Source organism: Marmota marmota, unplaced genomic scaffold (genome assembly GCF_001458135.2).
Source record: "Marmota marmota marmota unplaced genomic scaffold, marMar, whole genome shotgun sequence".
In the NCBI taxonomy this organism is placed as follows: Eukaryota; Metazoa; Chordata; class Mammalia; order Rodentia; family Sciuridae; genus Marmota; species Marmota marmota.
This window is the reverse complement of record NW_026000283.1, coordinates 1,550,828-1,563,114: the sequence shown is the minus strand read 5'-3', so window position 1 is coordinate 1,563,114 and position 12,287 is coordinate 1,550,828. Positions and strand designations below refer to the sequence as shown.

At 48.9% G+C, this 12,287-nt stretch overlaps 1 protein-coding gene across 2 annotated transcripts in view; it reads right to left on the bottom strand.

Moving 5' to 3' along the window:
- Window positions 1-249: 249 nt before the first annotated feature.
- The window catches only part of Elf4 (E74 like ETS transcription factor 4), a 50,122-nt gene continuing 38,084 nt past the window's right edge, over window positions 250-12,287 (bottom strand). The window contains exons 3-9 of one of the 2 annotated variants that reach the window (XM_015498489.2): window positions 10,278-10,449; window positions 9,817-9,909; window positions 8,236-8,418; window positions 7,163-7,246; window positions 6,879-7,071; window positions 5,876-6,253; window positions 250-4,853 (exon numbers count right to left, since the gene is read on the bottom strand). In XM_015498489.2, coding sequence (XP_015353975.1) covers window positions 4,049-4,853; window positions 5,876-6,253; window positions 6,879-7,071; window positions 7,163-7,246; window positions 8,236-8,418; window positions 9,817-9,909; window positions 10,278-10,449 — 1,908 coding nt within the window. In that variant the 3' untranslated portion in view covers window positions 250-4,048. The remainder of the gene's footprint in view (window positions 4,854-5,875; window positions 6,254-6,878; window positions 7,072-7,162; window positions 7,247-8,235; window positions 8,419-9,816; window positions 9,910-10,277; window positions 10,450-12,287) is intronic. The other variant, XM_048797113.1, reaches the window with a different exon arrangement.

The window sequence follows — 12,287 nt, the reverse complement described above, 5'->3', positions numbered from 1 at the left end:
AGGGCAGTTCAAGAGCCTATGGCACTGGGTGATAGGCAGCAAAGCATAGCTGAGAACAGCTCTGAAATACTGTGGACCTTGTTGTGCATGGGATAGCTACAGATGTTGACAAATGAAATAGATGCCTGCAGTGTTATATGATGGATCAACATGCTGCCATATCTCCTGAGTATGGGTTATCCTTCTGTCTCCTCTTGCTTGCCATAGTATAGGGCAGAAGTCACCATAATTGGAATCAGGACTCATCCATCCTTTCAATAAACATTTATTGAGCACCTACTGTGTGCCAGGCACTGTGCTAGGCGCTGGGGGATACATCAGTGACTAACACACAGTCCCTGTCCTTGAGGAGCTCACAGTCTATTGGAGGGGAAACATACATAATAAACACATAATTAAAGAACTACATTGTGCTATGTGCTACAATAAGAGGTATATACAAAGTGCTGTGGGAGCGAGGACTAAGTGGTGACACATCAGCTGCTGGGAGGTGAGGATCATTGCTTGACTCCTGACTCCCTTAAACATTGCAAAGTCAGGGATGTTGTTGTCCCATGACTGGTTAAGTGTCATTTAACTGTTTAAAAAGAACCTCTCTCCTGAGGTTCTCCTCTAGCCCTTTCCCATAACTATACCAGCACAGATTAGTTTATCAGATTAGCTGTTTTAACACTTTAAGTAGGAAAGAAACTGGACAGGGAAGTTTCTTTAGGGGAAAAGGACTTTGAAAGTAGTAACAAGTCTTGGGTGTTTAGATGGGGGTGTGGTGGGGGTACCATGAGGGCACCGAGCCAGGGAGGGCAGGCCCTGGGCAGTGGAGCACCTGGGGTGAGTGCCTGTGCAGTGGGAAGGTCAGAGGTAACCTACCTCAAAACTTTGGTCCCCATCTCCCACCAGCTCTATCAGTAACCATTTGTTGATGCTTATCTGCTTTGTAGTGTGCCCTGTTCTATGTGTGCTACAGTCCCCCCTGCCTATCAGGGAATACACTGAATGGGGAGACTAAATAGAATCAGGTCATTGAAGCTTTAAGTAACAGTTTCTGATTGTAATAGAGGAGCCGTCACAGGCTGTTCATGATCAGTTGCCTAAAGAGTGGCAAATGCAATGAGTTTAAAAAAAAAAAAAAAAAGAACTCAATGATAGGCTGGTCTGGGGAGGCGGCTTCCATGAAATTGAGTCTTGAAGACAGACATGTTGGTACTAGGGGATAGGAAGTGCATTTGGATTAAGCAGAACCCAGTAAAGGAAAAGCATGGAGTTGGGAAATTTTGAATGGAGGGATGTTCAAAGACCAACAGATCAATCCACTGGGGCAGAGGAAGGAGCAGTGTCAGTGGACTGGGAAAGTTAGATAGGACCAGATGGTGAAGGGCCAAGGACTTGGGCTTTGCCCAAAGGTGGGGCTGACACCAGACTTAAAATCCCTCTGGAGTTCCTTCTCTGAGCTCTCCAAGTACTCCCACTTTCTTCCCACAGGACCTCTGGACTGCCTCATGAATTAGCAACTAGAGGTTTAATGCTGGGCATCTAGAAAGGATTGGGGACATATTTTAAGTATCACCACTACTTGTGAACCAGGAGGAGTCACTGAAGGTTTTTTAGTGGGGAAAGGATAGGATTGGTGTCCTGATAGATGGGAGGTGGTTAGACAGATCACACTGAGCAGGGTGTTGATGTTTGGAGTAGGGGGAACTCTGGGTAGTATGAGCCAGACTGGAGGCTCTGGGAATGTGAAAGGAAGGCAGGCCAGATTTGAGAGGCATTGCAAACCTTCTGGACTTCAGGAGCCGGGATGGGGACAAGGTCAAGTGAAGACAGCCATCAGATAGCTCTGAAATTTGAAGCTTAGAAAGTCATGACATTGGCAAGTCATGATGGCCTTTTGTTTGATTTTGTGTGTGGAAAGAATTTAAAGTTCCACATTTGATAGAGGAGTTGACAGATATTTGGAGAGAAACATTCAGCATATCCCTAGACATGTGAGCCAGGGTCTCAGGAGAAAAAGCAGGCACTGGAGTTCTAGATTTAATTCTCACCCAGAAGAGCCAGGCCGTGAGAATGACAAGACCCTTGGGGAACACCCACATTTGAAGTGTCAGATAAGGATCCGGCACAGGCACGGAGAAAGGATGTTGGGGGAAGGAGAGCCCAGCTACTGTGACGAGAACGTGGAGAAGATATTTGATTTCACTATAGGGTACTGAAGACCTTCAGATGACATGTTTCTATGGAGTGGAGCAGGAGTGGGCAGGTAGAAGCCACATTTCAGTCAGGGGCAGGATCACCCCTAATCCATGCTATGCCTTTGTGCAATTTTTTCTTAAACAATAACCCTTTCTTAAAATGCTCACTATCAACCATCAGGAAATTGTCCATAATAAGCTGATTTTATTAGAAAAAGGCACTTCAATGCCAACTGCTAGAAACATAGTAAATGCACTTGCATGGCCACCTCTCTGGGGAAGAAGCGAGTGGGAGAGAATAAGGACAGGAAAGAGAGAAAAGAGCAGCCAGGGGAGGTAGTTAGATCAAGTGGGTGGTTTTGTGCCGAGGACAGAGCAAAAGTCCTGAGGCACTGATTCACATTAACCAAATTCACCAGAGTTGCTTCCAGGCATTTCTTAGTTTTGCCCCCAAACTTGGCAGGAGTGGCAAGTGGATTCAAAGAAGAAAGAAGGGAAGGGCACCCAAGCCTCAGAAAGAGAAAGGGAGCCATGTGGAGATAACTCATGCCTGCTGGCTCCTGTCTTCTCGGTGAAGAAGGAATCAGCATTAGGTGCAAAAAGTTGGAAATGAAGAGCAGTAGCCCACCGGAGGTGTGTGGTAGGCATTGTGGGAGTGGGCTGGCACACCTCTGAGGTGAGAGGGCAGGACGGGCAGCAGAGACTGCAGAGCAGGCACTACACAGCACACGCCCACAGGCAGGAATGGAGGCAGGCCCAGGCTGGGCTGTCTACTGACTAGCCCCAGCAATGCCTGACAGCTAGAAAAATCTCAGGGTCAAAAGTAATATAGAAGGAACCAAGGATGGGGCACTAGGGTGGTGTGCCAGAGGAGGCTGTTGTCTGGTGGAAGGATGGTATTACACCAACAGCTCAAGTCCTGGGCACAAACATTCAACCAACCCAGTCCTGACTGGAGACCCTGTAGCTGGGTCTGACTCTAGAGGTGTGCTTTTCCCTGACTAATCCTTCAGCAAAGCACTTTGAGGTGGCAAGTTTGCGACCTGCCAGCATCGATGACTTTGGCAGGCAATGTGGCAAACTCTAGGAAAAGAGTCTTGGTCTAGCCTGTGGGGGTCACATCCAGTGCTGAGTTCTCTTCTCTTTCTTCATTTGTTGTCCAATCCCACTCAGCCTTCTTGTCCCCTAGGCATGTGTCTTCTGCAACACACAGACCCACTGAAGCTCTCCTACCTGGACCCATCCCAGCTCTGTGACATCTCTCCAGGTTTGGGGGACCCAACCAGTACCCTATAGTCTCAGAGCAACCAAATCTTGGCTTGAACAGGTAATTACAGAATTCTTTTCCTTTAAAAAAAAATCCCCATCTCTGTGGTTGACCCTTGGAGGAACACACCACCCCTTGAAGACCTCACAGCTACACCCCCATCTTCCCCCCAAAACGGAAGATACAGAACCCCAAGTACACACAAATACATACAGAGATATTCACATACGGGATAGTAAATTCCCTGCATAGGGAATGTAGACAGTGAGATGCAGTCAGGCCAGACTCTTCTCACAAACCCCCCATGCCCTGGCCCCAAATTTCTCCCTGGCTCAGGGGTTTTCCCTCTATCACCAAGTCAGCCCAATATCCTGCCAAGAGCATATCCCCTAGTGCTCCTGAAGGCCATGGTCTGCTGCCAGGGATGCTCAAAGTGAGCATAGCTTGGCCATGGTGATGCCAGGTAGGGCCGGGGGACTGGGGTTCAGGTGTAATGAATCCCACTGAAATGTAAGGGCAAGTACACTACTTAAGTCAGTCTGTGTGAAAATGCTGCTCAGCTTCACCTGATGGGTCACACTGGTGATGCCTTCCTTTACATGTCATGGGGCTCCATCTTAATGAGGGAGGTGGGGTTGAATGGGGAGAAGGAGGCTGGGGTTGGGGATCTAGTCAGCAGGTTCCCAGATGTGGTCACACTAGGCTCAGCCATAAACAGGGACCCTGAGCCTGAGGAGAGCTCAAGTTCAGCCACAGGGGTCAGCCCAACAGTGGGGCGGCTAGGGGAAGAGAAAGTCTGGTTTCCCATAAGGCTCGAATTGTGGGAACCCCTTGAAACCACCTGGGTTGGAAGTGGCTGAAGATGAGCCTGATCTCTCAGAAGCTCCCTCAGGGTCTCTTCAGGAACCAGTAGCCCCTCCATGGGAGCCCCAGTCACCATGCCCTGCACATATGAGGAGGACCTCAGTGGCCCCTCCTTGACCCCAGGGGCTGCTGTGGTGCTAGAAGTCCTGATGAAGGCAGCAATGACAGTCCCAGGGGGCTGAGAGCTGGGCCCCGCTGGTCCAGCACCTGTGGCCGAGGGTGGTGCTGGGTTGGTTGAACGATTGGCCCCAGCCAGCAGTTGGGGGAGGCTACTAAGAATCAGGGGGGTCCCTGGTGCTGCCACCTGGTTCTCTTGGAAACTGGTGTTCAGGGGGAAGGAGGCCTGCAAAGTGAAGGTGTCTTTGAACGTTGACACAGGAGGAACACTCTGGAGAACGAGCTGAGTGGAAGCAGTAGTACTGGCAGGAGACCCATTGGTCAGCACTGTGGTCAACGGGATGGTCTGCAGGGTCACGGCTGAGCCTGACCCCACAGGGGCCACTCCTAGGTGGATGTTGCTGGGCACTGAAGAAGTACTGAGAAGAGACAGAAAATAAAGTTTGTTAAAGCAGGAGGTACCCTGCCACCAGCTACGAAGGAGGGCACAAGAGGGACAGAGTGCCAGGCATTTTGCACATGTGTTGTTGCTCCAGCTAACATTTATTGAGTACTTAGTTCAGGTCAGAGGTCATTCTAAATGATTGGCATGTGGCATTTTTTTCAAGCCTCAAAACAGCGCATGAACTAAGAAGAATCTGATTTTACAGCTTGAGGAAACTGAGACCCAGACAGGTCATGCAACTTGCCCCAATACCACATAGCTGGGATTTGCATCTAGAAGTTGTAGCCCCATAGACCACTCTACTGCCCCTCCCCATGACCTTTTTTTTTTGCAGTACTGGGGATTGAACCCAGGGGTGCTCTACCACTGAGCTACATACCCAGCCCCCTTTTTAAAAATTTGAGACAGGGTCTCACTAAGTTGCCCAGGCTGGCCTTGAATTTGCATCATCCTGTCTCAGCCTCTTGAGTCACTGGGATTACAGGCATGCACCACGGTGCCTGGCCTGCCTCCCTTATTTGAAAGAGCATCCCAGGGACCCAAACCAAAGTAGCAAGAGGTGCAGACATAACTCAAAGTCCAGCCTTTTCAGAGAAGACTGGAGTCCCAGTGACATGGAGAAGAAGTAGTGAGAGCTTTCTAGGGAGGCTTGGAAGGCAGAGCAGGTCTATCTGTAATGTTTTCTTACATATGAGTAGAGGCTTGGCAGGATGGGCCCAGGTATGGAAACCCCTGATGGCTTTTTTGGGTGCACTCTGGTATAACAGGAACAGTCCCCACTGGCAGAAGCCCCCCAGGTCAAGTGTTGCTTTGGGGTTTTTGTGGTGCATGACCTTGGGCAAGTCACCTTTCCTTTTGACATGCTCCACTGGTTTCCCAGGGGTTCTATGAGAATCCCACAAGACTACAGACAGTGCAGAGCTTTGCAAGAATTTGAAAACTGACCCCCAACACAAGGGACTATGGAAAGACTCATAATTACTTTGGCACCCTCACCTCACGGCTTTGGTGATCTTGGTCTGGCTCTCTGGTGAGGAGACAAGCATGGTGGAGGTAGTGGGGATCTCCTCGTCTAGAGACAGTCCCAATTCCAGACTCGCAGATGGCTGCAGACCTACATGCTGAACCTTTGGCTTCTCCCAGGAAGGGCTGCCCTTGCCGTGGGTGGCAGCTCTGGATGAGACCCTGGAGCTGGCCCTCCGGGTGGTGTTGGTGGAGGAAGTGGAGGAAGTGGAGGCCTGTGGCGGTGCTGCTGGAGCTTCACTTTTCTCATCCTCGTCTTCAATCACCACCAGATCCTTGGGCATCTCCTTAAACTGGTATACCAGCCTCTGCCCTTCCACTTTAGCCAGGATGCCTCTTTGGTAATAATATCTGGGGGACAATGGGCAGGGAGTGGGGAGTTAGGCAGGGACTGAGTGGGGAGAACTTCACTCTCCATGTCCCCAACACACCACCCTCCAGGGCAGGGCAGGCATGAGGCTGAAGTTGGTCAGGGAGCCAGGTAGGGACTCAGGGGCCAGGAAGGGATACACAGAAGGTTTTTATGACATTTCTGAGGTTTCCCTCTGTGGACTTAAAGGCTGTACTAAAAGGATGTTTCAGTGTCAACCCCAGCCTGTTTCATGGCTGACAACATGCAGTGAATGAAGAATAGCAATATGAATGAGGAGATAGGGGGCAGGGGACTCAGCAGTCCCCTAGCCTGAGAGATTAACTCTGGGGCAACTCAAGGCCATCTCTCTGGGCCTCTGGCTTACAGAATGTGAAGAAATCCCTTCTTAGAATTGGTGGCAGGGGCGGGGGCACTATTCTTCCAGGACAGAGATGCAACAGGTGATTTTTCCTCCCAGAGGGGGCATGGGGCAAGCAAATGGGAGATTTATGAAACCTGTTTCCTTAAAGGATTGATCAGGCCTCCATTCAAGTGGGAGAGATGCCTTGGGAAGAGCTTGGTGTCTCCCCTAGGGCAGGGAGTCTGTGTCCCAGCAGCTTTTACCTTAGGGCCCGCCCCATTGTCTCATAGTTCATGTCAGGCTTGTTTTTCTGCTTTCCCCACAGCTTGGACACAGCTTTGGAGTCCACCAACTTGAAGATGCCTTTCTCTCGCTGGGTCCACTTGATGTACTTGGGACAGGTGTTTCGGTCTTGTAGAAGCGCCAAGAGAAACTCCCACAGATAGATGGTGCTGCCTGCAGAGGGGAAGGTGATGAGGGGCGGCTTAGGATCCCTGGCAGCAGGTTATGGGGCCCCCTTCCCACCTCCCCTGAGTCTCAGCCATACCTTTGCCATCCTTTGATTTCTTCCGGATGGGGATGCTGGGGTCAGTGACAGGTGAGGTACTGCGGTTGCCCTTTGTCTTCCGGACTGTGAGAGGAAAGGTGAAAGAACAGGATGAGGCTAAGGCTATGGTGAGCTAGCCAAGTTGCATGTGATAGGACCAACCAGGAGGAGCCAGGACACTGAGGCTGGAGGCCAATCATTCTCTACAGCCATAGCCTGTGAGTATCTGTACCCTCATTTTCAGTCCCCTAAGGTAGCTTGGTAACAAGGCTACCAATAGGATGTAGGAAAATGTAATGCTTGCAAATGAGGCACCTTCATAAGAACAGGGTGTGCCTGGCCTAAATGAAGTGGAGAGACAGCCCACAAGTGCCACTGTCATGCAGGTCAGTGTGGTGCTGAGGCTTTTTGGTTGCCATGTTGACAGCAAATCTAAGACAATATAAGACAGACAGTATAAGCCAGCCATCATCTTGAGTAAATCAATAACACCAGAGCTTGGGAAAGCCCAAAGTCCTCTCTCATATATGGCTGGGGTTCATCAGCTCTGCAGAAGGGAGATAAGCACATGGCATGACTCACTTTTTATAGGCAGAGGCCCCAGAGGTCCAGGCCAGACCAGGGGTCCAGGCCTGAAGTCTGAACTCTCAGCCTAGGATTCAACCCACTGGGGTTGTTGGCATTTGGGGAGTTTACACATATACTCAGCAGACAAAAGCAGCAGGGGACTGTCAGGCTTCAGGCAGGCCCACCAATGAGGCCAGGTTTACAGAAGGGAAGCCTTTTAATCCATCTCAGCCAGACCAGAGAAAGGTCCTCTTAATGTATCTGTGAGCCTCAGCTCATTCAGCCCTTAGAGTTTCCCTGGCCCCACTGCCCACCCCCTGGGGACACACATACACCCCTCCTCTCCTTACTTCTTCTTTTTAAAAATATTTATTTTTTAGTTGTAGTTGGACACAATACCTTTATTTCACTTATTTATTTTTATGTGGCGCTGACGATCGAACCCAGGGTCCCACCCGTGTGAGGCTAGTGCTCTACCGCTGAGCCACAACCCCAGCCCTCCTTACTTCTTTTCTTTGATTTTCCAGTCTTCTTAGAACTTTCCTCTCTGGAGACCCTTCCCTCCAGAGAATGATCTTCCTGGTCACCAGCCCCATTCAGGGCATCGGGCTCAGAGGCAGGAAACAGGTAGTTGGGCAGAGTGATGGCTGCAGCAGGGTCTGAGTCTGTAAGCATTTCAGAGGTGCTGACTGCAAGAAGAAAGGTCTGAGGTGGACAGGGCCTAGGCAGGGCTGGACAGTGGTCTCCCAGCACTGCTGAACCCAAGAATTGGGGGCACCTAGGGAGGGTTGGTGTGCTGTTCCCCACAGCCCTAGACATAGGTCATACCTGAAAATGCCTCAGGAGTATTGTACCATGAAGGGCAGAAACATCTGCAGAGCTGTGAGCATGAGTTGGCCTCAATCACAGCTGCCACATTTATAGCCCACTGCCAGCAGTGGGAAAGTTCTGGGTAGCATACAGGGTAACAGGCCCCCTTGATTTGATCTTTCACTTATTTGACAACTCAAAGAGACCTTAGAAACCAGTGAGCCCAATTCCTTTGCTTTCCTGATGAGGAAACGAAGACCAATCCAAAGATGGCAAAATTTGTGCTCAAGGTTACAGCAAGTTGCTGCATGGTACATGTGGGCACGTGGTATCCTGGCCAAATATCAGTGAGAGGCAAGATGAGATCTCTTACCTTTCAGATCCAGGGCTTTTCTTCCCCTCACTGCATCACAGTACCCCCTAGGGCAAGGGAAGTTGAGGGGGAACCTTCCTGTGGCAGTAGGGCATTTGCCTGAGAAGGTGCTGGGAGGAATCTGCCTTGGGAACCTCCTAGAGGGCTGGGAGCCAGGGAGGATCAGCAAGCATCTGAGACCTCTTAGGGTCTAGCCTCCATTAACAGGGGAGGGATGAAGATGTACCAAGCCTCCTACAATTCTCAATAAGCTAGGTCCTGTGTTTCTTAGTCTTCCCAGGAGCCAAGTAAGAGAACAGAAGGGCCCCAAAACCCCCTGGACAACAGTGTTCAGCCTTGAAAAGGCTACAACATGGATGGACTTTGAGGACACTATGCTAAGTGAAATAAACCAGTCACAAAAGACCAATACTGTATGATTCCACTTAAATGAGGTATGGAGAGTAGTCAAATTCATAGACCCAGAGAGTAGAACGGTGGTTGCTGTGGGTTGGGGATGGGGGTTAGGGGATGGAAGTCATTTAATGGGGATAGAGTTTCAGGTTTACAAGATGCAAAGAGTTCTGGAGATGGATGGTAGTGATGGTTACCCAACAATGGGAATATATTTAACACTGCTGAAATATAAAACTAAAAATGAATAAGATGGTATATTTAATACATATTTTACCACAACTTAAATATTGGATAAAAACCCAAAAGTCACCCTGGCCATTTTCTCCATGTCTCCAGTGCCCTCATACCCCTGCCTTACGAGTCCCAGCTCAGGCCTGTTCACATGCACATGGGTGGGGTGTCGGCACCTAGGCCTGCCTGCACGTGTGCCTCGGAATCCACTACACGGACGCAACATTTTCAAAGGCAGCTGTGTTGCCTTGAGTCAAGGCCCTGGGGTCAAACTTACAGATCTGCTTCTCATCCAGGATATCATTAGGAGATTCCACATTCAGTAAGACTTCAGTGGTTGACACGGTATGTGAAGTGGCCTCATTGTCATCTGATTCCAGGTTCCATGGGAGGGGGAAGAAGAGTTCTCTTAGGGCACAATACAGCTAGAACCAGGGCCAGCCCAGGTCAACAGAGTAGTAAGTAGAGGAGTCACAGGGACCCTACTGGAAAGCTGGGAAAGAAGCCGTCTACCTCCTGCCCTAATTCTCCACCCCCTCAGCTAATCTCCATTCCTCCTTGTCCCAATCTCATCTACAGTATGTGAATGCATTAAGATGGTTCCTTTTCTATGAAGTGGCACCCCCTTTCATTGGGGGCCTTCCTATTCTGCTCGGGTTCTGCCTTTGTGGGCTGCTATTCCCTGAAGAGAGAACCCCTCTCTCCACCACACCTTCCCTGTCCATAAAGGAAACAGACCTGCCAGCAAAAAACTGCCCTCCAGGATCTGATCCTGTGTCATGCACAAGGTCCCATCTGTTATGACACCATTGTGACCGTCGTCCAGCTCCAGTCCTGAGTACAGGTGCAGTAATTCGGGGTAGGGTACCTGTTCCACGATCACAGCCGGGAACACTGAAGGGTCTTCCAGCTGTAAAGAAGACAGGGATCTGTTTCAAGGCCCAGTTACCTCTTTGGGAAGCCCTCCCTATCAGATTTTGGCCTTCTGTGTAATTCCTAATTCTTGGAGCTACCAGGGGCTGAGGATAACATTGCTTTTGATCCAGCCTCACTAGTTGATGCTGTTAGTTCTTGACTAATACAGATGGCTTAGCTTGGCACCACCTACATTCAACCAAGGGTAAGCATTTGTGTATGCCTGGTATCTAGGACCAAACCCAGGGTCTTGTACATGTTAAGCACAGATTCTACCACTGAACTATAGCCCTGGTCCCAGAAAGCAGTTTTAACTGGTTGGATTAATCCACAGCCTGGAGTTCAGGCTATGAGAAGGGTTAGGCTCACCGGGCATTATGCTGAATGCCTATAATCCCAGCAGCTCAGGAGGCTGAGGCAGGAGGATTGCAAGTTCAAAGCCAGCCTCAGCAACTTAGTAAGGCCCTGAGCAACTCAGTGAGACCCTGTCTCTATAAATAAAATATAAAAAAAGGGCTGGGGATATTGCTTAGTGGTTAAGCACCCCTGAGTTTGATCCCTGGTACTAAAGGAAAAAAAAAAAAAGGTTAGGCTCATTCTGAGGCTGGTGGAAAAGGATTAGTTGATAGCAGGGATGAGGGGTTCAATCTAAAGTCAGGTGAGCCTGGCATAGTGGCCTACATCTGTAATCTCAGTGACTCAGGAGGCTGAGGCTGGAGGATTGCAAGTTTGAGGTCAACTTCAGCAACTTAGTGAGACACTGTCTCAAAATAAAAAATAAATAAATAAAAAGGGAGCTGGGGGTTGTGGCTCAGTGGCACAGTGCTTGCCTAGCATGTGTGAGACACTGAGTTTGATTCTCAGCACCAATATAAATAAACGAAATAAAGGTCCATTGGCAACTAAAAAATATTTTTTTTTAAAAAAAGGGTTGGGGATGTGGCTTGGTGGTAAAGCATCCTGGGTTCAACCCCCAGTATGACAAAGAAAAAAGGGAGGATAACAACTGGGATTTATTTATTTATTGCCATAGGGATTAAACACAGGGCACTTTACCACTGAGATGCATTCCAAGTCCTTTTTTTTTTTAAAATTTGGTACTGGAGATAGAACCAAGGGGTGCCTAACTACTGAGCCACATTCCCAGCCCTTTTTACTTTTTTATTTTAAGACATCATCTTGCTAAGTTGCTGAGGCTGGCCTCAAACTTTTGATGCTCCTGCTTCAGCTTCCCCAGTTGTTGGGATTTCAGGTGTGTGCTAGGGATGGAAGCCAGGGCCTTGGGCATACTAGACAAGAGCTCTACCACTGAGCTATATTCTGAGCCCTGTTCTTAAAAAAAATCTATATAGTGGGCTGGGGAGTTACCTCAGGAGTAAAGCACTTGCCTCACATGGCCCAGGATGTGGGTTCAATCCCCAGCACCACAGTCAAAAAAAAAGTTCTCGGGCTGGGGGTGTGGCTCAAGCGGTAGCGCGCTGGCCTGGCATGCGTGAGGCACTGAGTTCGATCCTCAGCACCACATACAAACAAAGATGTTGTGTCCGCCAAAAAACTAAAAAAAATAAATATTAAAAAATTCTCTCTCTCTCTCTCTCTTCTCTCTCTTTTAAAAAAAAGTTCTATATAGAGAAAATACACCAGAATGGTAATAATAGTTATATTTTGGTTGTGGGACTTAGGATGGTTTTTCCCTTTTATTTCTACCTTTCTGTATTTTTCAAATTTTCTTTCAACGAGACATTAAAATTTGCTTCATTAAAAAAAGAATGGGAATGGTTCCCTCTGTCAAATATTTCTGGCAGATTCAGAAAAGTGAAAACTTATAAACCA